The sequence below is a fragment of the Somniosus microcephalus genome, chromosome 2 (assembly GCF_052327205.1).
Source record: "Somniosus microcephalus isolate GS21.2 chromosome 2, FLI_Smic_1.0, whole genome shotgun sequence".
Taxonomy (NCBI): Eukaryota; Metazoa; Chordata; class Chondrichthyes; order Squaliformes; family Somniosidae; genus Somniosus; species Somniosus microcephalus.
In genome coordinates, this window is record NC_140988.1 from 74,568,969 (window position 1) to 74,593,339 (window position 24,371).

Below are 24,371 nucleotides of genomic sequence, written 5' to 3' on the forward strand. Positions count from 1 at the left end.
TTGGTTCATTACAACCCATCACTGCCAATCAGACTGGCGTGCGATGCATCCCCTTACGGCGTAGGAGCAGTATTATCGCATAAATTCCCTGATGGCTCGGAACGGCCGATAGCTTTTGCGTCACGCTCATTGAACTCAGCTGAGCGTAACTATGCCCAAATCGACAGGGAAGCACTCAGCCTGGTATGGGGAGTGAAGAAATTCAACCATTACCTACACGGACAAAAATTTACCTTGTTGACTGACCATCAACCCCTCATCTCCGTATTCAACCCTAAAAAGGGTGTTCCCGTTATGACAGCGCAAAGGCTACAGAGGTGGTCCCTTTTTTTAGGGGCACACCAATATAACATAGAATACAAAGGATCAAAACAGCATGGGAATGCTGACGGTTTATCGCGCCTACCGTTGCCAACGGTAGAAGAAGCACCTACCGTAGACCCAGTGGAGATTTTCCACTCTACCATTGTCGAATGTCTACCAGTAACAAATTCTGCCATTGAAAGGGAAACTAGAAATGACCCGACTCTCTCACGAGTCTACGATTTAACAGTGAAGGGATGGTCAGCACATGGCAAACCACTGTTGCCAGCATTCTCGCAAAGAAGAGAACAGCTGTCAGTGTGCCGAGGAACCTTGATGTGTGGATCCAGAGTGGTGATTCCACCCAAACTCCAGGATAAAGTTCTAAAGGAGCTTCACGAAGGGCATCTGGGTGGAGTGAAAATGAAGAACCTAGCCAGGGCGTTTGTATGGTGGCCAGGTATCGATGGAGACATCGAAGAAATGACCAAGAGCTGCCTAGGATGCCAGAAGGTCCAAAACGCTCCACCACAAGCCCCTCTACATCCATGGGAGTGGCCCTCATCTCCCTGGCAAAGAGTACACATCGACTTTGCTGGTCCATTTATGGACTCAATGTTCTTAATCGCGGTTGATGCACACTCCAAGTGGCCGGAGGTAATAAAGATGTCCTCCACCACCACGGAAAAAACCCTCACAGTATTAAGGACCATATTTGCCAGGAATGGGCTGCCTGAACAGATCTGTTCTGATAATGGACCGCAATTTGTGTCCGAAGAATTCAGGAAGTTCTTAAAAAACAATGGGGTTAAGCACTACACGTCCGCCCCATACCATCCCGCCACCAATGGATTGGCTGAAAGGTTTGTCCAGACCTTCAAGAAGGCCATAAAGGCCATGGGTAATGAAGACATAAAACTTCAGCATAAGGTGGATAACTTCTTGTTTGCATACAGGAATGCAACACATATGGTTACAAACCAAACTCCCGCCATGATGTTCTTCAATAGAAGCCTAAGATGCCGGCTGGATTTGATCAAGCCAAACATCAGAAGGGACGTGGAGAACCGGCAATTTCAAGGCATGAATGAAAGGCCAACTAGTACCTTCCAGATAGGTCAACAAGTTTTGGCCCGGGACTACCGTACCGAGAAATGGCAGCCTGGAACTATCTGCACATGACTAGGACCGCTGATGTATACCGTGGACATCTGAGAAAGCATAATAAGGCGCCATGCTGACCAAATCATAGAGTCATCCGAAAAGGGACAACCTACACCACAACTCTATATGCCTAATGATGAAGTGGAGATACCCATAGTATCTACCTCCGATCCGGTGATACTGGAACCCGATGAACCCGACACTGGCATTCACGCCGAATCAGCCTTGCCAAAAGAACCTGCTACACCACCAGAAACTACTACACCACCGAGGCGTTATCTGGACCGAGTCAGGAAGCCTCCAGAGAGACTGACTTATAATTGATTAACTGCAGCAATGTGTAGATTATTTTTCTTGTAACATGTAATTAATGATTACTTAAAATATCATGTACTGGTTGGCTAAAAGGGGAGGAATTGTAGTGTATATGCCTTTAAGAACCCCCTGTGTACTGTAATGCCGGTATTGGTCACTCGGGCTATATAAGCCTGTATATTGTGTTGTATCAGTTAGTTCCCCTCCAGACTTTGTTCAGTAAACACCTGTGAAACCAACTCCTGTCTTCAGTGTCTCTATTAACACACGGACACAACAAATTACATATGAATATTTAATGCTAATAACAGTGTATTAATATCCCATTCATTTATTATCTTTCCTTAAATTAATTCTGAGGTCTTTAAAGCATAAAAATATACACAGTGCCTATACTAAATATTATAAATTATTTCTCAATAGAATATCCGCATGTTAGACCATAATTTGCTGTAGCATGGCATTTAACAGCATCTGCCATTAGTTAGTCTTGCCTTTGCACATTTAGGTATTTAAATTTAAATTCTCCCCCGTTGCCTCCCTCTCAGTCAGAGCCCCAAATGTTTCCTTGGATCGCGATGGCCGAGTCTGCCCCTGCACAGTCGCAGGAGGAGCAAACTTTGGCGGGGCCATCACAGGCTCTAAAATCCAGAGAAAGTCCTCCAAAAGTGTCTATGCAGTCGCAGCAGGGAAGTGAGCAGCCTGCAACTACCTCTGCTGAAGCCACAGGAGTTGCACCTTGTAGAAGCACTCGCAAACAAAAAAATGATACAAAAGTAGAAGCACATGGGTAAGCACCTGGGTGTATGAAAAAATGCTAGTGCTAAGTTTCAGTTGTTTTGATTGGACACAAAAATGTTTTTCTTTGCACCACTTTCAGGTCTTCTCCATTTTTGCCTCAAACCTTGGAAGTGGCTTTGTCACTTGGAGTGAAAGGTGACCACATTATTTAAATTCAAGCAGTGGGCCTTTGGCTGAGAGCAATGACTTGGACATTGTAGGGATGCTTTATGGTGTTGTTGTGGAGGGGGGTGGGGGGGGCGGGGTGGGGAGTAAGTTCGTACAGCATGTTGCTGCATTGGAGCAAGTTACATAAATCTGGCCATGATGAGGCCATCCCGGGCCTCCCGGGCAGAAATGTGCGCCGCTGCTGGTGGCATCTGTATCTCAGCTTCCTCCTCCTCCTCCTCCTCATCTTCCACCTGTTCCTCCTCCTCCTCTGAAGAGGCTGTGCGCTTGGTGCCTTGCTCCTCCTGCAGCTCCAATCCTCACTGCTATGCTATGTTGTGCAGCACACAGCAAATGACGATGATTCGGAAGACCCTGGCTGGTGTGTACTGAAGGGCTCCCCCAGATCTGTCAGGGCATCTGAAGCGCATCTTCAGCATGCCGACTGCATCTTCTATGACAGATCTGGTGGACATGTGGCTGACATTATAGTGCTCCTCGGCCTCATTGCTTGGCCTCTTCAATGGTGTCATTTACACATCTTCAGTGCATAGCCCTTGTCTCCAAGCAGCCAGCTGGTAAGTCTGTTTGGAGGTGTGAAGAGCTGAGGGAGGGTGGACTGCCGTAGGTTGAAAGAGTCATGACAGCTGCCAGGGAATCTGACACACACATGCATAATCATCTTTTTAGGGTTGAAGATGAGCTGCACATTGAGGGAGTGGAAGCCTTTGCGGTTCACTAACACTCCTGGGTGATGTTGGGGTGCCTTGATGGCCACATGTGTGCAGTCGATGACGCCCTGCACCTATGAGAAGTCAGACAGAGCCGCAAAGCCGAGCACACGCTCAATAACACTGGCTTCATCAGTGGCAAAGTTTACATAATTGGCTGACTTGTGAAACATGGCATCAGTGACCTGTGTAATGCATCTGTGGGCGGCTGACTGGGAAATCTCGCAAATGTCTGCTGCAGATCCCTGGAAGGAGCCTGAGGCAAAGAAGTTGAGGGCAGTGGTGACGTTGACAGCCACTGGTAAGGCATGTCCACCTGGACCTCTGGGCAGCAGGTCTTGTATCAACCTGGTGCAATAGCCTGAGCCTCCTTTGGCACTGCTGCTTAGTCATGTTGAGGAAGCTTATCCTCCGCCTGTGTACCCTGTGTTGGGGGTATCACCTCCGGCATGGTGCAGCCCTGTGGTGCTCCCCTCTCTCCTGTGGAGCATCAGGTCATTAAGGAGAAGGCTGCTGTTGTGGTTGCTGCTATTGCTGCTGGTGTGGCTGGAGTTGTTGGTGGTGGTTCTCATATTGATCCTACTCTGAGGACCAAGGTGAGACAGTATAAGCGGTAGCCATGCTGATGTAGTAGATGGCAGATCAAGTAGTGATCAGAGGGACAATCCCTTAGTGTTCTAATATGGAGTAGCAATGTGGCAAGTGTGGCTTCCGCGGTTGCAGAAAAGACCTGCAAACTCCAGAAACCTAAATCTGTGCACAAAATGGAGTCATCAACAGCCTTTCCCTTAAGCAACTAATGAGGTGTAAGATGTGTCTATTTATCTGCTATTCCCAGCTGTCAATTATTGCCCTCACACAATGGCCACTGAACTTCCGCCTCCCCTTCACAGGCGAGGTTCCTGAGCTGTGTGCTTCCTATGCTCATGCCATTAAATTCAGAAGTTACAGTTAAAAAGCCTGTTAAGGGTTTGATAAGAAGGATTTAATGACTTTAATCAGGTTGCCCGCCTCTCCCAATCGGGTCTGCAGTGCGTTAGCAAGTGCGCCCAAATTAAAGGCGCCAGGAGTTTGGATGATGTCGAGTAACCGACGAGCTGCCTATTCTTGCTATTTTTACAACCGACCCACCTCCAAACCCGCAAGCATGGCAATGGGAAAATTCCGGCCAGGGTATATGGAATCTGAGTGAACAGGGCAACCAACAGGGTATCTCCTTAACCAATCAGATTGAAGGATTGTGAAATAAACAGCACAAGAACTAAAAGATAAGTGTATATTAAGAGTAGGTGGTGGGCAAAAAGGAAAAGACCTGAAAATGGGCATGGGGATTGCAGTGCGCGTTCATTGCTTTGTAGGCAGCACATTAAATTAGTGCTGCCTGCTCATTTCCATGATTGCTGCATGCAGCCAGCACTACCCACACTGTTCATTGGCTGCACGCATCAGCAAGGGGCGATATCGTGAGTAGCTAGCACTACTTAAAGGCATCTTGCACATCTTAAAACGGAGGTGCATTGTGGCTGCTGGAAGTGGTGTCAGGAAGTCAAGTGATTTTGAAGGTTTTTGTCAACCTGTGAGAGGGTGAGCACCAAAGTTTTCTGATAATGCACTGGAAGCCTTGGTGCTGGAGGAGAGAAGGAGAGTCATCCTGTATCCACAGGGGCAGGAGGCCCTAAAGGCATATGTTCAGGGGGCAGTGGGACCAAGTAGCAGCAGAGGTCAATCCCAGGAGCGTTGCTCCAAGAGCAGGAAGAGTTTTAATACTTTAACGCAAGTTGGCATGTTGAGCGAGTTCGAACTTCAAATGCCATGTCCTACCAACTGCACCAGTAGCCTCATTCACTGGAGGAAGAGGAAGAAGACAGTGAAGATGAAGAGACACCATCACTCGATATTACACTCACAACCACCAGCTCAGATACAGACATTGCGTGTACTTTAGTGACTAGGATAGAAGAAGATCTGCATGTATTGAGTCACTAGGGACAAGTGCGCAGGAGCCAGTGCAGGGGAAAGGACACCACAGGTTCCAGCTCGCTGGTGGGCAGGTCACACATTAGTTCTGCTGCAGAAGACTCAGATGAGGACTTCGAGGACCACAGAAGAAGGCTGATGGGTGTACACAACCAAATGGTTGGTGCACTGGAAAACCTGCCAGAAAGCCTGCGCACAATGTCAAGGAGCATGGCGGAGTTTAACTCCAACTTGGCACAGGGCTCTGTGCATAGCTTGGAGCTCATCCTTTCAAACATGGAACGGGTACTCACTTCCCTGTGGAAACCACCATGAAGCAGTGTCTGATGGCTGATGTCACAGCTTCCATTACAGCACAAACAGCTTCCAAAGATCTGAGTGCTGCATTGGAATCTCAGGCAGCTGCCTTGTAAGCTCAGACTGCTGCCATCATGGCTCTGGATACCACTGTTCAAAGGGGCTTCCAGGGCATTGCAGCAGTCCATCAATATATTCTCCAACAGATTACCAGGATTGCAGAGGCGCCACCCCAGGAAAGTGGTAGTGGCTCCATGGAACACGAACCTGCTGCCCTCTCTCAGGATGACTGCATTTCCACCCCTGCCATTCTGCCAGACCCTTTGCTGTTGCCTGTCAGCCAGCCAACCCAGACTGCTGCAACCCAGGTTGAAATGGTGCAGTCTGAAGCTGGGACCTTTAGGCCCAGAGCTGCTTAAGGTCTCCCTCCAGGGCCATCTGCAGCCTCCTCAATTGAAGATCAGCAGCCTTCCACCACCCATGCTGCAACCACTGCGGAAGTGCCTCATAGGAGCACTAGGATAGGCACTCGGAAGACAGGCACTAAGAGAATGCACAAGGGTGATTAGTTTCATTTTGTATGTGTTATTTAATTGATAAAATTGGATTTGAATGTACATTTTCTGGATGTTTTGATTTTTGTGTTTAGCTAAGGCCCCACTCACCTCACCCTGGAACAGGTTCTTGAAGTTCCTGTTCTTCCATTCATATGGCATAGTCATGGTCCTTGTTAATGTGTACTTACATTCCTTCTATGTTGTAAGATCAAGTGTGGGTGTACACTGAGGCACCACCACAGCAATCAAGACAGCAGACCAAAGGTATACTCAATAACTGACCTTGTGACTTTATGTGTATATGGTTATAATTATGCTCAGCTTCAGTTTGTGTTTCTGTACTGGGGACATAAGCCACAAGGCCCTTGGTTCCCCAATAGTCATCTTTGGAGTCAGTTATTCTGTTTGAATAATAACTTACTGGGGATAGAAGTATCACATGAGGAACTGGAGAAAATAGCTGTAATTAGCTTCGTACGTTCTGTGCATTGCGGGTTATCTGCACACATTATTGATTTTCAGAAGGAATTCAGTGCATGCGTAACTGAATACATGTAGCATGTTTGGAAATCCAGCTATTACTTAGAATTTCTGTTGCTTGAAAAAGTTTTTTTTTAATGTATGAAAAATGCACCATCATAGTTCTGGTAACCTTCTGCATATAATTTCATATTTTGCAAAGCTGAATGTCAGCTCGTTATAATTTTTCCCAGGACCCAGATCCAGCGGGGAAATAAATTTAGGCTGCAATGGCTTTACCTGCCACAGGAAAGGCAGTGAAGCTTGGAAAAACACTGTCCAAAACCTGAGCAATCACATAACTCTGTGCTGCACTCCCTGCTTAATTTTAAACACCTCACTTTCTGCTCCTCAGATAAACAGGATAATTCAGCTCGGCGAGGAATTTGGTATGTGGTGTGGTACAGAGCTGTACAGACAAGGATTCCTGCTCGCAACATCATTAGCTGACCTGCAACAGAGGGGCTCCTACAATTGTTTCTGTGTCCCAATGCTAGGGAATTAGAAAAACAAAAATCATCCTGATCACAAGATAATTATGGGTGAAGAAAGGCATTCGGCCCATCTTAATTCATCCATCCAGAGTTATCCTAACATCCCCTTCCCCCGTAACATCCATTAAACAATTCCAAGGTTTTTGCCTGTGCTGTACCAGGAAGTTTATTCCACATGTAGATCACTGTTGGTGTGAAGAATTTCCTGATATCAGTACAAAAATTATCTTTTTTACTAGTTTGAAGCCTTAGAGGTTAAACGTCCACTGAGGATCTACCAATCGTCTGCCATAACTTCGGCGGAACATACGGAAACCCCAGAGACACAATGCAAATGTGGTTTACAGTGCTCCTCCAGAGTTTTTGCGGATCTTCCACCAAAGTTACAGTGGACGATCGGTTGAATATTGTAGAAATTAATGGCGCTATCCCATGGTTTAAATGAAAAACCCAGCTCTTTTCATCCTTTCCTCATAACTCAGTCTTCTAACACTGAAGATCATCCTCATGGCTATTCTCTGCACTACCTCCAGTGCTTGAATGTCTGTGTAGTTCCTTGGTGATCAGAACTTGATGCAGTTATCAAGGTGTGGTCTGATCAGAGCAGCATACAGTTTGACCACTACCTGCTCTGACTTATGTTCTACTATTTTGGTTGCATTGTTCAACATCCTAGTATCATTATTGATTGCTGCTCAGCATGGATTGGAAGTGTTTACCGTTGAGTCTAACAAGATCTCCCTCAGGTTTACCCTTAGCTATTTTAGCACCACTCTTGGAGTATGTGTGTCATCTATTTTTCCTTCCTATATGTAGCACTTTACACTTGTCAACATTCAATTTTATCTCCCTTTCTTCTGCCCACTTATATATCTTATCCAAATCATCCTTAATTTCTGAATTGTCTCTTCTGATTCCATTGCCCTTCATAGTTTGGCATCATCTGCAAAATTGACCACTTTGCAATGAATTTCAGAATCCAGGTCATTTATGAAAATTACAAACAGTAGTGGTTCCAACACGAGCCCTGGGACACCCCATCCAGTACTTCCCCCCACTCCAACATAACCCCTCTAATGAATACTCGATTCCAACCCTTCAGCTAGTTTCTTACTCATTCCCAGGTTTTACCTGAAACCCAACAGCTTTATTTGTCTTGAGTTCATTTAGCCTGTCTCGTAGATACCTGGAGGAAGTAGTCATTCAGAATATTTACTAATTTTGTGGTTATCCACTGTTTCAAGTTCATTTGCTTCTTTTGTGGTTGTCAACTCTTTTGACTGCCCTCATGCTGTTGGCACTGAGAGAATGTTACTTTAACTGTGATGTTTAAGCCGCGAATTTAATTGAGGAGGTGGGATGGGGGCGGGAGAGCTGGTTTCCGGGTTTCGGTCCCGCTCTCAGCTGCCTCCGCTCTGCAGACGTGATTTTACCTTGATTGGCCTTGTTAAGTCTGCCCTGCGGGCTTACCGGCCAATTAACAGGAAGCGGGTCTGCTAACGTCATTTGATGATGCATCATCAGCTGGTTTCCTTAAAGGGACCACGTCCACATGGAGTTTGACAGTTGTTCTGTCAGTGTTTGACAGCATTGAGGTGCTGCAAACACTGACAATCACTGCACAAAGGTGAACTCTTGCACCCAGGCTCCCGCATTACTCCCTCCATATGCTTATGGAGGGATTCACAGCACACAGGGAGGTTCTCTTCCCTTCCAATGGCAGAAGGGACCTCCCTAGGATACCAACTTACCTTGCACCTCCACCCAACCCTCTCTATCTACTTTATCACTTCCCCATCTCACTAGCCACCCCTCACACTCATCCTCATCCTACTGCAAGCATACCAACTAACAAGACACAAGGGTAGGCATTTGAGAGGTTTAGACAATGTCCCTGTGAAGTTTCTGGTAATGTGTTGTCATGCAGTGAAATCTCTTTTTCAAAAAGTGCCCCTTATTGGACAGATCTGAGTGAACCTTGAGAAGTGTCTTACTGAGTTCCAGTGATTGTTCAGTCATAACTCCCCCACCCCCGACCCACTATAGTGATGAGTGTACATGGAATGGCTTGGATATTAAAGGGATGCTTCACGGTGCTGGTGTGGGATGGTGTCAACCTGGCACATCATGTGGCAGCCAGGGTTTACAGCATCAAGTGAAGAAAATCTGGCCATGGTGGTGCCATCGCTGGCCTCCTGGCCAGCAATTTTGTCAGGAGTTGATGCCCTGTGTTCAGTGCAGCATCAGGTGATGGTGGACATGGTTGGTGATGAGGTTGGTGATGTTCGTGTGCCTGGTAATGTTGGTGCTGGGGCTGATTGTGGAAGGATTCGGAGGACCAAGGTCTGATTGTTTCAATGGCTCCGATGTTGCTGCTGGAATAGATGGCAGCTATAGGTGAGATGACAGAAGCGATCTGTCAATGGTGAGAGAGCTTCTTCCAATGAGGTAGCACTGGATGTAGAGTTGGATCTAAAAACTTGTAAGCTAAAAAATCCCTATATGTATTAAAAATGCAGTAACCAACTTTTTCTGTGCTCTGAAACTCACCATCTGCAACATGGCATCCTTTACACCACTTCTGCAGCTGTCAGCTTTTCACAAACATCAGAGCAGACTAGGTTGAGCTGGCGTGTTCCCCGAACAGCGGGTAACCCGTGGGGGAGAAGGTAAAATTAGAAGTAAGCCTCAAATTACTCTTAAATTGGCTCTTAACAAGCCATTTAAGTAGGTGAATTGTATCCCCTGCCGCTTGGTGTCGGGTCAGTTCTGCGCTGACAGACCCGACACCTGATAGATTCACATGGAGGCGGGTTGACAGCGGGTTTCCTACCCGCTGTCAATCTTTGCGATTTTGACAGCGGACCCGCCTCCAAACCTGCCTCCTCAGCGCGATTAAATTTGCGGCCTTAGTGTCTGCTGCTATGCTTTTTCTAGTTCTCTCTTTGCCCATCTGATCACCCTTTTAAATATGTTTTTCCATTTTCCTATATTCATGCCAGTGAGCCTCCTCCTTTCACCCTGCTGGATTTGTACAGGTTATGTTTTCTTTTTATCTCACATTTAATTTGTTTCTAAATCCATTTAGGGTCTTGTTTAGTTAGTCTGAGCCTCCTGGTTTTAGGAATGTATTTATCCTGCATGCCCAACATTATACCTTTAAAGATGTTCTACTTGTCTTCTACTGAAGTGCTGCTGAACAACCTCTCCCAATTTATTTGCTTAAGTTGTTCCTTCATTTTATTGAATTTAGTTCTTGAAAATGTTATGTACCGGGATCCTGGTCTTCGATATTTCTGACTCCCAGGTCATGTTAAATGTTGTGTTTGCTGTTCCCCAGGGGTGCTACAACTTCTATTCCCTACATATTATCTGGGTCTTTAAGGAATATCAGATCAAGATGAGCTTCCTTGACACATTGGGTCAAGAAGCAGTCATGCACTACATCTACCAACTCTGGCTGTTGGGTGTTCCCAGCTCATATTAGGTTGATTAATGTCTCCTACTAAAGTAAACTTCCTGTTCTCACACACCCTTCCTATCGCTTTATAGAGAAAAAAATTGTCCTTCTTATGCTGACCTGGTGGTCTGTGGTATAACCCTAGTGTTTGTAAGAATATGGACATTGTATGAGGACAGAATCAGGCTTGGCTGATACACTCAGTCAAGAGTCACACAAAGAATGGCTATTTGGGGAAGGCACTGCAGCGTTGTTGACACTTGTGAAAATCACACCCATGCATAAGGCATCACTAAATTACCCTAAAAATCTTTTCATCTGTATTGCTGCCTCCTCCAGACTCAGGCCTGTCACTCATCATGCTCCTTCTCAGACAGTACGCATGCTGCAGATATGCCAAACCAAATCTGTTTGATTCAGTTTGAAAGCTATTTCTGTCAGTAGCATGTAGTTGCACGAGGGGCAACTTTACACCAGGGAGCCTTGCCAGCCAGCAACATATCAGAAATACAGGTGCACACACACCCACAGTCTTTGGATCATTCAGAAAATCTTGTGTACTTGTGCTCCTGAATTTCTAACATGTGCTGCTAATGGCTGAGGCTCACCACTGGAAGTGTAGACTTGTAAATTTACTGCTGTTTATATTTGCTTCGTCGCTCTCCATGATAAACAGTTAAGCAACATGAGACACTGTGGCAAACAATCTCCATCCACATCAGTATGGGAATAAATGGTCAAAAATTGCTTCCATGACTTTGACAAGACATGGAAAATAATTCAGAATTTCTCCAACCGCAGCAAAGATTTTTTCAGTGAATTATTCTTAAAACTAAGAGGGAGTTAGTGACTCCTATTCAAAGAATTGTTTCAATCCCAGTAATGTTCCTCTTCAGTGCTGTACAAAGCACAAAAAGTAACGGTCACTTTGAAAAGTGTGTTAATAAATGATAGCCAGCATAGCTTTGTTAAAGGCAAATCATGTTTGATAAAAGTGATTGAGTTCTTTGATGAACAGAGAGGGTTGATGAAGGTAGTGTGGTTGATGTTGTGCATATGAACTTTCAAAAGGCATTTGATAAAGTACAACATAATAGACTTCTTAGAAAAAGTGACGCCCATTAGATTAAAGGGCAGTGGCAAAGTGGAGACAAAATTGGCTAAGAGGCAGAAAGCAGAGGATAGTGGTGAACGGTTGTTTTTCAGACTGGAGGGAAGTATACAGTGGTGTTCCCTAGTGGTCAGTGTTAGGACCAATGTTCCCTTTCATTTTTTTTGAGTGCGCAGTGCCCACATGCGCGTTTTTTGTCATTTAAAAGCCAGTGAGGCGGCTGCGTGGGAGCTCCAGAGCGCCGCACAGCCACACAGCTTAAACGGAACATCGGTTAGGAAACTGCTCTTTTTGATATATATTAACCACCTAGACTTTGGTATACAGGGCATGATTGCAAAGTTTGCAGATGACACGAAACTTGGAAATATAGGCCCGGATATTCCGATCCCTACGGGTGTGTACGCGCTGTGTACCCACCCGTAGGGACATCGGAAATGGCGATTTCAGGCATGCACTGTGCATGCTCTGAAAACCGGCATTTCCGATCTGTCAAGAATGCTCTTGACAGATCGGACGCCTGCCCTGGAGAAGGGCCTCTGCGGGTGGATAGTTCCGCTTTCTGGAGAACCTCCGCCCGCAGAAAACCTTTAGAAATTTTACGCCTGGTAATACCAGGATAAGAGTTGAAAAAAGTTTTAAAAAAAAATTCATTCATTTATCATTTAAAAATACTTTTCAAAAAAAGGTAAGTTTATTTTTAGCCCTGTAAAAATTATTTTTTTCAAAAAATTTAATTTTTGTTATAAATATTTAATTTATTGTAATTTCAACTAAGTTTTTTTAAATTTATTTAATGTTTTAAAATGTTTTCGGGGTGATCTTAATTCATATATTTGACAGGTCTATCTGTCAAGTGTATGAAGGGAGATTCCCTTCTTTGTTTGTCTCCCCATGGCCCACGTGATCCCAGGGATGCTTGCGAACTGCATGTGCCCCTGGGATATGTAGGCCCTGCACACTTGGAGTTCGAGAGGCCCAGCATCAGAACTATACGCACCTCGGGAGCCCTCAGGTAAGTGCATAGATTTTTTCCAGATCGGAAAATATGGCCCAGTTTAAATAGTTAGGAGGATAGTAACAGACTTCAGGAGGACATAGATAGACTGGTGAAATGAGCAGACCAGACACATGCAACTTAATGCAGAGAAGTGTGAAGTAATGCAATTTGGTAGGAAGGATGAGGAGAGGCAATATAAACTAAAGGGTACAATTGTAAAAGGGGTGCGTCAACAGAGAGACCTGTGGATGTACGTATACATATCTTTGAAGATGGCAGGACAAGTTGAGAAGGCTGTTAAAAAAACACATGCGATCCTTGGCTTTATAGAGTACAAAAGCAAGGAAGCTAGGCTAAACCTTTATAAATCACTGGTTAAGCATTAGTTGGGGTAGTGTGCCCAATTCTGGGCACCAAATTTTAAGAAGGATGTCAAGGCCATAGAGGGGATGTTGAGGAGATTTACTAGAATGATGCCAGGGATTCGGGACTTCAGTTACGTGGTGAGACTAGAGAAGCTGGGGTAGTTCTCCTTGCAGCAGAGACGGTTAAGGGGAGATATAGTGGAGGTGTTCAAAATCATGAAGGGTTTTAATATAGAGTAAATAAGGAAGAACCTTTTCTAGTGGCAGAAGGGTCGGTAACCAGAAAACACAGATTTAATGTGATTGGAAAAAGAACCAGAGGGGAGATGAAGAGAATTGTTTTTTATGCAGCGAGATTTTATGATCTGGAGTCCATTGCCTGAAAGAACATAAGAACATAAGAATTAGGAGCAGGAGTAGGCCACACGGCCCCTCGAGCCTGCTCCGCCATTCAATAAAATCCTGGCTGATTTTCGACCTCAACTCCACTTTCCCACTCAATCTCCATATCCCTTGATTCCCCTAGAAACCAAAAATGTATCTATCTCACCCTTGAATATACTCGACAATTCAGCATCCACAGCCCTCTGGGGTAGCGAATTCCAAAGATTCACAACCCTCTGAGTGAAGAAATTCCTCCTCATCTCAGTCTTAAATGGCCAACCCCTTATCCTGAGACTATGCCCCCTAGTTCTACACTCTCAGCATCTATCTTTTCAATCCTCCTCAGAATCTTACATGTTTCAATGAGATCACCTCTCATTCTTCTAAACTCCAGACAGTATAGGCCAAATCTACTCAATCTCTCCTCATAGGACAACCCCCTCATCTCAGGAATCAATCTAGTGAACCTTCGTTGCACCGCCTCTAAGGCAAGTATTTCCTTCCTCAGATAAGGAGACCAAAACTGTGCACAGTACTCCAGGTGTGGTCTCACCAAAGTCCTGTACAATTGTAGCAAGGCTTCCTTACTCTTGTACTCCAACCCCCTTGTAATAAAGCCCACCGTGCCATTTGCCTTCCTAATTGTTTGCTGTACCTGCATGCTAACTCTCTGTGTTGGTGGTGGAAGCAGATTCAATGATAACTTTCAAAAAGAAATTGGATAAATACTTGAAGGGGTAAAACTTACATGGCAATGGGGAAAGGGCAGGGGAAATGGAACTAATTGGATAGCTCATTCAAAGAGCTGGCACAGGCACGATGGGCCAAATGGCCTCCTTCTATGCTGTATCATTCTATGATTCTATGTTTAACATTAGGCCTGGAATTTCCTCAAATAGCATAACCATCATGGTACACCAAATTTTCTTGAGAATTTCATTAGTTTACATGGAATGTAAAATATAGCGTAAAACTAGCAGAAATCAGTGCAAACAATCAAGGGCCGAGGAAAGCATGGAACTTCTTTTACGTTGGAAAATTAGATGCTGAAAGCCATCAAATTATCTTCTATGCCTGTTAACATAGAAATATAGAAACATAGAAGATAGGAGCAGGAGTAGGCCATTCGGCCCCTCGAGCCTACTCCGCCATTCAATGCGATCATGGCTGATCATCCAAATTCAGTACCCTGTCCCTGCTTTCTCCCCATATCCCTTGATCCCTTTAGCCTTAAGAAATATATCCAACTCATTCGTGAATATATTTAATGAATTGGCCTCTACTGCCTTCTGTGGTAGAGAATTCCACAGGTTCACCACTCTGTGGGTAAAGAAATTCCTCCAAATTTCTGTCCTAAATGGCTTACCCCTTATCCTTAGACTGTGACCCCTGGTTCTGGACTCCCCGACCATCGGGAACATCCTTCCTGCATCTAGTCTGTCCAGTCCTGTCAGAATTTTATAAGTTTCAATGAGATCCCCTCTCATTCTTCTAAACTAAGCCCAATCGACCCAATCTCTCCTCATACGTCATTCCTGCCATTCCAGGTATCAGCCTGGTGAATCTTCGCTGAACTCCCTCCATGGCAAAAACATCCTTCCTCAGATAAGGTGACCAAAACAGAACACAATACTCAAGATGTAGTCTCAGCAAGGCCCTGTACAATTGCAGCAAGACATCCTTGTTCCTATACTCAAACCCTCTCGCGACGAAGGCCAACATACCATTTGCCTTCTTAACCGCCTGCTGCACCTGCATGCTTACCTTCAGTGACTGGTGCACAAGGACACCCAGGTCTCGTTGCACTTCCCCTTCTCCCAATCTATTGCCATTCAGATAATAATCTGCCTTCCTGTTTTTGACACCAAAGTGGATAACCTCGCATTTATCCATGTTATATTGCATCTGCCATGCTTCTGCCCAATCACCCAACCTGTCCAAATCATCCTGGAGTTTCTCAGCATCGTCCTCACAGCACACATGCCCACCCAGCTTTGTGTCGTCTGCAAACTTGGAGATATTACATCTAGTTCCCTTGTCTAGATCATTAATATATTTTGTGAATAGCTGGGGTCCAAAGACCGATCCCTGCAGTACCCCACTAGACATCACTGCAGGAGTTCCTCAGGGCAGTGTCCTAGGCCCAACCATCTTCAGCTGTTTCATCAATGACCTTCCCTCCATCATAAGGTCAGAAGTGGGGATGTTCGCTGATGATTGCACACTGTTCAGCACCATTCGAGACTCGTTAGATACTGACGCAGTCCGTGTCCATATGCAGCAAGACCTGGACAACATTCAGACTTGGGCTGACAAGTGGCAAGTAACATTCGCACCATGCAAGTGCCAGGCAATGACCATCTCCAACAAGCAAGACTCTAACCATCTCCCCTTGACATTCAATGTCATTCCCATCGCTGAACCCCCACTACCAACACCCTGGGGGTTACCATTGATCAGAAACTTAACTGGACCAACCATATAAATACTGTGGCTACAAGAGCAGGCCAGAGGCTGGGAATTCTGCGGCGAGTGTCTCACCTCCTGACTCCCCAAAGCCTTTCCACCATCTACAAGACACAAGTCAGGAGTGTGATGGAATACTCTCCACTTGCCTGGATGAGTGCAGCTCCAACAACACTCAAGAAGCTCGACACCATTCAGGATAAAGCAGCCCGCTTGATTGGCACTCCATCCACCACCTTCAACATTCACTCCCTCCACCACCGGCACACTGTAGCTGCAGTGTGTACCATCTACAAGATGCACTGCAGCAACTCGCCAAAGCTCCTTCAACAGCACCTTCCAAACCCGCGACCTCTACCACTTAGAAGGACAAGGGCAGCAGACGCATGGGAACATCACCACCTACAAGTTCCCCTCCAAGCCACACACCATCCTGACTTGGACCTGTATCGCCGTTCCTTCACTGTCGCTGGGCCAAAATCCTGGAACTCCCTTCCTAACAGCATTGTGGATGTACCTACACCATATGGACTGCAGCGGTTCAAGAAGGCGGCTCACCACCATCTTCTCAAGGGCAATTAGGGATGGGCACTAAATGCAGGCCTAGCCAGCGACGCCCACATCCCATCAATGAATTAAAAAATGTCACTGCCTGCCACTCAGAAAAAGACCTGTTTATTCCAACTCTGCTTTCTGTCTGCCAGCCAGTTCTCTTTCCAAATCAATACCTTGCCCCCAATCCCATGTGCCTTAAATTTACACGCTAATCTCTTATGTGGGACATTATCGAAAGCCTTTTGAAAGTCCAAATACACCACATCCACTGGTTCTCCCTTATCTATTTTACCAGTTACATCCTCAAAAAATTCCAGTAGATTAGTCAAGCACGATTTACCTTTTGTAAATCCATGTTGACTTTGTCCGATCCTGTCACTGTTTTCCAAGTGTTCTGCTATTACATCTTTTATCATGGACTCTAGCATTTTCCCCACTACCGATGTCAGGCTTACCGGTCTGTAATTCCCCATTTTCTCTCTACCACCTTTTTTGAATAGTGGGGTAACATTAGCTACCCTCCAATCCATGGGTACTTATCCAGATTCCATCGAATGTTGGAAGATGATCAGCAATGCATCTACTATTTCTAGGGCCTCATGTTCATAGGTATTATGTTTAAGAAAATGAAATCAGGGAAGCTTTTTAATTCTTAATGTACCTTACTCTGATGCTGTAAAATGCATACAAATACTAGGAAAAAATTAGCAAAATGGGTCCGAGATACATATGAATATAATGCTTTTCAATAAAATATAGTGACATTTTGTTACATCTAATAGGTTGGAGATGGCCTGAATATGGGATTGCTATGTTAACAGCACAATTGGGACTGCATTCAAGTAGAGCAAAGTCCAGCTAAAACAACAACCTGCATTTATATATATCTATCTATATATATATAATTGCTCTTCTGTCTGTCAGTCTGTCTGTCTGTCCGTCCTCTATACACTCAAAAGTTATAGAGCGTACCTACACGTGTGTTACAGCAAAAGAAAGCTTACGATTCCGGAACGGTCATAAGTGTATTTACTTTTCAGTGAGACAAAAATTGTGCCGACGGTATCCAAAAAACGTTCAAAATTCCGCTCATTATCCCCTCATTAGCATTGAGTGACGTGAAGGTTGACCAATCGTACAGTCGAGCGACCTGACAGTTGACCAATCGCTGCGTCACGGGGGCGGGTTCATTGCGTGTGCAGGTGGGCCATCCTACAGTTGAGTGACGTGATGATTGACCAATCCTACAGTTCAGTGACCTGACGGTTGACCAATCGGTGCGTGTGTGGGCGGGCCTTAGCATTCTGAACCGAGGTGAGTGTCAGCCTTCTTGAATCATAAGTTTATTTTTTTCCCCCACTTTCTGTACGTGTGGAGGGGATTTTATCCACCACAAATTTGGTACTTAGGAGCCCAACTAACTCATTATATAATTTGTGTGTAATAAATGAGTCCATTATCTGTTTCATTTCTCCAGGTCTGCTGTCTGTTGGCCTCAGGCCTGGGCCTCTCCTTGCCAGCCACGCCCGAGCTACGCACTGGCCGTCCCGCTGGGAGGCAGGGCTCAAGGGGGCGGGGCTCTGGAGGGGAGGGGGAGGGGGTAGTGGGAAGAGGGAGCGGAGAGGGTTAACCCGGCAACCGGGCTCGGCCAGCCGCAATCGGCCGTCTCAAGCCACTCAGACCCAGGCACGGTCCCGGAGATTGGGAGGGCGGAGAGGGGAGGAGGGTAACCCCGGCAACCGGGCCTGGCCAGCCGCAATCGGCCTTCTCAAGTCGCCTCAGGCCCAGTCTCGGAGATCAGGAGGGCGGAGAGGGGAGGAGGGTTACCCCGGCAACCAGGCCTGGCCAGCCGCAATCGGCGTCTCAAGCCGCCTCAGGCCCGGCCTCGGGAGGGGAGCGGGGTGGGGCTCAGGAGGGGAGGGGGCGGGGCTCGGGAGGGGGAGGAGGGTTACCCCGGCAACCCGGCCAGGCCACCAGCAATCGGCCGTCTCAAGTCGCCTCAGGCCCGGCCTCGGGGATTGGTGGGGCTCTGGAGGGGGGGGGGGCGGGGCTCAGGAGGAGGGGGCAGGGCTCGGGAGGAGGGGGCGGGGCTCGGGAGGAGGGGGCGGGGCTCGGGAGGAGGGGGCGGGGCTCGGGAGGAGGGGGCGGGGCTCGGGAGGAGTGGGGCGGGGCTCGGGAGGGGCTCGGGAGGGGCGGGCCGCGGGAGGGGGAGGAGGGTTACCCCGGCAACCCGGCCTCTCCCCCCTCTCTCTCTCCCCCTTCCCCCCTCTCTCTCTCCCCCCCTCCCCCTCTCTCTCTCCCCCCTCCCTTCCCTACCCCCTCCCTCCCCTCCCCCCCTTACCCCCTCCCCCTTTCCCCCTCCCCCCTTCCCCCCCTCCCCCCTTCCCTCCCTCCCCCTTCCTCCCCCTTCCCCTTCCCCCAGTCTCTCGCTCTCTCTCTTCCCCCCAGTCTCTCGCTCTCTCTCTTCCCCCCAGTCTCTCGCTCTCTCTCTTCCCCCTAGTCTCTCGCTCTCTCTCTTCCCCCCTGTCTCTCGCTCTCTCTCTTCCCCCCAGTCTCTCGCTCTCTCTCTTCCCCCCAGTCTCTCGCTCTCTCTCTTCCCCCCAGTCTCTCGCTCTCTCTCTTCCCCCCAGTCTCTCGCTCTCTCTCTTCCCCCAGTCTCTCGCTCTCTCTCTTCCCCCCAGTCGCTCGCTCTCTCTCTTCCCCCCAGTCGCTCGCTCTCTCTCTTCCCCCCAGTCTCTCGCTCTCTCTCTTCCCCCCCAGTCTCTCTCTCTCTCTCTTCCAACAACAACATGCCCTCAAAAGACCCTCGGCACCGCCGGGCACTTCGGCTAGTATATTTATATATTAACGCAGTAAAACTTCCCAAGGGGCATTACAGGAGCATAATCAGACAAATATTGACACTGAGTCAATGAAGGAGACATTATTACAAGTGACCAAATGGTGGAGTGAAGGAAGTAGGAGTGTTGTAGGGCTGAAAGAAGTTACAGAGATAGGGAGAGGCAAGGCCGTGGAGGGTTTTGAACACTGGGATAAGAATTTTAAAATTGATTGGTGGACTGGGAGCCAATCAATTCCAGCAGAGAACAGCTTCCTTGATTGCATTTTCATAAGTCAGTGAGCACAGGGGTGATGGCAATAAGGAAATAATTTTGATTCTCTAAACTGGTTAATTTGTTGAATCACAAAAATTCTCTAATTGATCATTTGAGATAGCAACCAGTTTTAAATACAATACTAAATATTGGGAAGCCAGAGTTCAAGAGCTTCAGAGAAATATTGGGAAGTTGAGGAGCAAGCTTCAGAGACCTCCACTTTAGTCTCAGAAATTATGGGGGAGAAATTTGGTATCGCCCAGTTTTGGGGTGCAATTATTGGCTGGGCGCAAAGTTTAGTGCCTGGCGCTAATTATTGCCTCCTACTGCAAACTTGGCTTCTATCGCCCCTGGAGGTGATTGGAGCGCTAAATCAGGTGCTACACACCTCTCTTAAGGCGCTAACGCCGAGGAGCGAGGCGCTAACTCAGAGCGCTGGAGAAGCTCATGTGATCTCAGTCAGCAATGGAACACAGGCGCACTGGCGCCAGCCACTTCTTAAAGGGGAGGGTCGATCTTGCTCTCCATCCACACCCTGCTCATTGCAGCCTTGAGTCTCGGCCTGGAGACACCTGTACATCAAATCTGCTGGAAAGAACAATGGAGAGGCCCAGGGAAAGAGCTCAGAGTGCAGCCCCCATAGTCTCTTCTAAATCGATGCAAGATAGGTCAAATCAAAATGAACCTGCAAAGTGATGCTCAATACCCAAAACTCCTTCACACAGCATTGAATCTCTCCAGAAGTCTCTCTCTCCCTCTCTCTCTCTCTCTCTCAGAATGCGTGGTGCAAAAATGTCGGCGACAAAAAAAGGCAGGAAGCGGCCGCCTTTAAACAGCGTTCCCCAGTCCCTTCCCGACTGCAAAACGTTCCCCTCAACCTGTTGTTGCTAGCGGCAGGCGGTAAGGCAGGGGGCGCCACTCAATATCCGGTCCGGAGCACGCTCGACTGATGTCATGATCTGCGGGCGCAGGAGATCGTGGCGGTGGTGTTTAGCGCCACCACATAATGTCGGGTCAATTTCGCGAGCGGCGCAAACATCGCCGCACCCGGGCACTAGTTGTTTTGCGGGAGGTGCAAAGCAATCGAATTTTTCCCCCTATGTATATAGCTTGTTAGATGCCAATTGTCTATAGCAACATCTGAAGTGCAATACATAAAAGGTACAAATGCTCTAAATGTTGTGTTCTCTGAAGAAAGTACATGTTTACTTCTGACTATTGAGCACTATATGCATTTTTATCTTAGAAATAGTGATTAATGTGTTGTTAGTGTGCATTGTTTGTTTGACTGCTTTCCTTAAATCGAATCTTGTAATTACTTACAAGAAAGTCTACAGGAATGGATTAGGCTTTTGGTTTTGATTCCATTAACCAGTGATTCCCTTAATCGGATTTTGTTGCATCAGCATGGCCAGTAATATGATTATTTTTAGAAACTGCCCAGAATTTCTGCAGGATCACATACATATGCATTTGACTGTATATTAAATGAAGTTGTGGTTCTGAGTTCATCTCCTACCTTAAGAGCAACCTTTTTCTTTATTAACAGCCAATTTATTCTACTCTTATCTGAAAAGGAGGCACTCACTTGCACAGTCCATTCTCTGGTTCCTCAAGTCCAAATCTTTCATCGAAGGTCAGCTGTATTTGCATATTCTCATCAGCTGCTGTTAATCTCCACACCAACACCACGTCCCGAGGGTAACTCTGAGGGAATCGTGGACTCTGCACAAATCCATCCTCTGATATTGTGATCATTTTTTCATGCTGATGATCGTGTACTCCTAATTTAATTAAAAAAAAGCCAATGTAATTGTTTGTGTAAAACACGGAATTTAAATCTCAGCCATGACCAATTGTATTTATGTACTTCATTTTGTCTAACTGTGCAGGTATTATTGTAGACTGATATAATGAACACAAATCTCATAACAATCACTCAATAAAGGATAATGACACAAGAGAACGAGTATCCGAATGAAATATTTGTAATCTGGAACATATTTAACCATTCTCTATACCATATAATTTTTACCAGGTAGCTGCTGAAAGTTCCTTCAAGATGATTGACACGGGGCCTGTTCTTTCATCACATACTTGGCTACAGGTAACGAAACTTTGGAAAATAAATAACACATGCTGTTAGGATTTTCAGAGTTTGCCATCACTCACACCCAGACACTATAGAGGCTTTAAAAAGCGAAAGCCATTTGTTCTCCTTCCTGCTGTTTTGAAGATTGATTGACAACATGAAAAGTATGTTGTGATTTTTAAAAAAGTCCACTGCCCTCTGATGCGTTATTCCCTATTCTGTTTGTGAGACGGATAAAAAGGAGCATCAATATGGACATTAGATTTGAAGTCATTGATCGAAGGTCTTCATTTAGATTGCTAAAGCAACAAGACAACACTGAAATGTGTATCATTTAAGGTCAAATGTGTTTCGGAGTGGGTATGAGTTTCTTAAAGGGACATTGTTATTCCCGAAATGGTGTATGGCATGCTTTGAAGCTCTTTTTCAGCACAGTGGTATTTTTTGCACTGCAATCACATGATTTACATCAGAAAATCTAAATGCATTGCAAAATCATCAAGTTACTAATGTTTGATGTCGGCATAAAATAAAATAATGCATAATTCTGCTGACTTTTTCTGTCCCCAAAGTAGCAATGAGTCTTTTTTAAAGCACAGTTAGCAAGCCAAACTGATGCTACATCACCAAGTCAATACTTAGTAATGTGTCAACTTTTAAAGCAATGGAGAAAGCCAGGAACTGCCTTTGGAAAAAAAACAACCTACAAACAGTGCCAAGTTCACTGTCAGGGAAAGCTCATACTGCAAGAGATGGTTTTATCTGCTACATTGTGACCTTTCATAATGTGTTTTTTCTTCAAATGCAATGACAGACAGCAATTCCTTCCTTTTATTAACCTGGCAAAACTATTTTACAGGTCAATTCCCTTTGAAGAAATTTTGCATTGATTCATTTTCCTTAAGAGCCATGCTTAAGATTCAGTGAACTGGTTAGTTCTGGTTTTTGTTCCACTAGCATGCCGAACCAATAATGATTCATTCCACCCAGCCACTCATTTAATGCGCAGCCAGTTTGTTTCAAACCTTCTACCAGGGTGTAGCACATTTGAAACAATAAACATGCCATTGTCCTTGATATACATCAATGAGCAATATTCAATTTTCTCTCTGCAGAGAGTACTATAAAGAGAAAAAGTATTTCAATTATATAATCAATGGTAAAGGACTCTATTCCATTCTCCCAGTTTCTCCGTCTCCACCGCATCTGCTCTGATGATGCCAACTTCCATACCAGTGCTTCCGATATGTCTTCCTTTTTCCTCAACCGAGGATTCCCCTCTACAGTGGTTGACATGGCCCTTAACCGTGTCCGTTCTATCTCCCGCACTTCTACCCTCACCCCTGCCCCTCCCTCCCGGAACCACGTTAAGAGTTCCCCTTGTCCTCACCTTTCACCCCACCAGCCTCCACATTCAACGGCTCATCCTCCGCCATTTCCGCCACCTCCAGCGTGATCCCACCACCAAACTCATCTTCCCCTCACCTCCCCTTTCAGCATTCCGTAGGGACCACTCCCTCCGCGACACCCTAGTCCACTCCTCTATCGCCCCCAACACCCCTTCCCCTTCGCCCGGCACCTTCCCGTGCAAGCGCAGGAGATGCAACACATGCCCTTATACCTCCCCACTTCCCACTGTCCAGGGCCCCAAACACCCCTTCCAGGTGAAACAGCGATTTACTTGTACTTCTTGCAATTTAGTATACTGTATTCGCTGCTCACGATGTGGTCTCCTCTACACTGGTGAGACCAAACACAGATTGGGTGACCGCTTTGTGGAACACCTCCGTTCAGTCCGTAAGGGGAACCCTGAGCTCCCGGTGGCCTGTCACTTTAATTCCCCACTCCACTCCCACTCAGACCTCACCATCCTCAGCCTTTTGCACTGTTCCACGGAAGCTCAGCGTAAGCTCAAGGAACAGCACCTCATCTTTTGATTAGGCTTTACAGCCTTCTGGACTCAACATAGAGTTCAACAATTTCAGATCATAACCCCGGCCCCTATCATATATATATTTTTTATTATCCACACTTTTGTTCTGTTCTTCTCTCCCACATGGCAGCTGTCTTCCATTCTGCCAGCACAATTTACACTTCATCTAGAGCCATCCCTTGTTTCTTAACTTGTCCCATTACCATCTCCTTTTGCCTTGAATATCTCTTAATGTCTCTCAATGTCTCTTAATCTCTCCTGCCTTCTATCCTATCACAGGCCTTCCCTTTTGTTCTTTCATCCCCTCCCCCATTCCCAGCCACTACACTTGCTTAAAAATCTGTTCCATTTCCTGCTTTTTTTCCAGTTCTGACAAAAGGTTATCGACCTGAAACTTTAACTCTGTTTCTCTCTTCACAGATGCTGCCTGTGAGTTTCTCCAGCATTTTCTGTTTTTACCCTTGAAATTCTGCAAGGGTTCTCCTGGTTCCCATCCGCAACTTCTGCAGGAGATAGTCCGAACCCTCAGAGAAGTCATGACGGGATATTGAGACAGCCCTTGTGGAATTTCAGGGCCAAAAACTTTATCTGGGACACAGTTTCAC

General features: G+C 46.1%; 1 protein-coding gene across 3 annotated transcripts in view; it reads right to left on the reverse strand.

Moving 5' to 3' along the window:
* pdgfc (platelet derived growth factor c) overlaps window positions 1-24,371 on the reverse strand; it is a 504,030-nt gene that overhangs the window by 368,492 nt on the left and 111,167 nt on the right. For all 3 annotated transcript variants that reach the window (XM_086010449.1, XM_086010440.1, XM_086010431.1), the window contains one exon: window positions 21,330-21,525. In XM_086010449.1, the coding sequence (XP_085866575.1) occupies window positions 21,330-21,525 (196 nt within the window). The remainder of the gene's footprint in view (window positions 1-21,329; window positions 21,526-24,371) is intronic.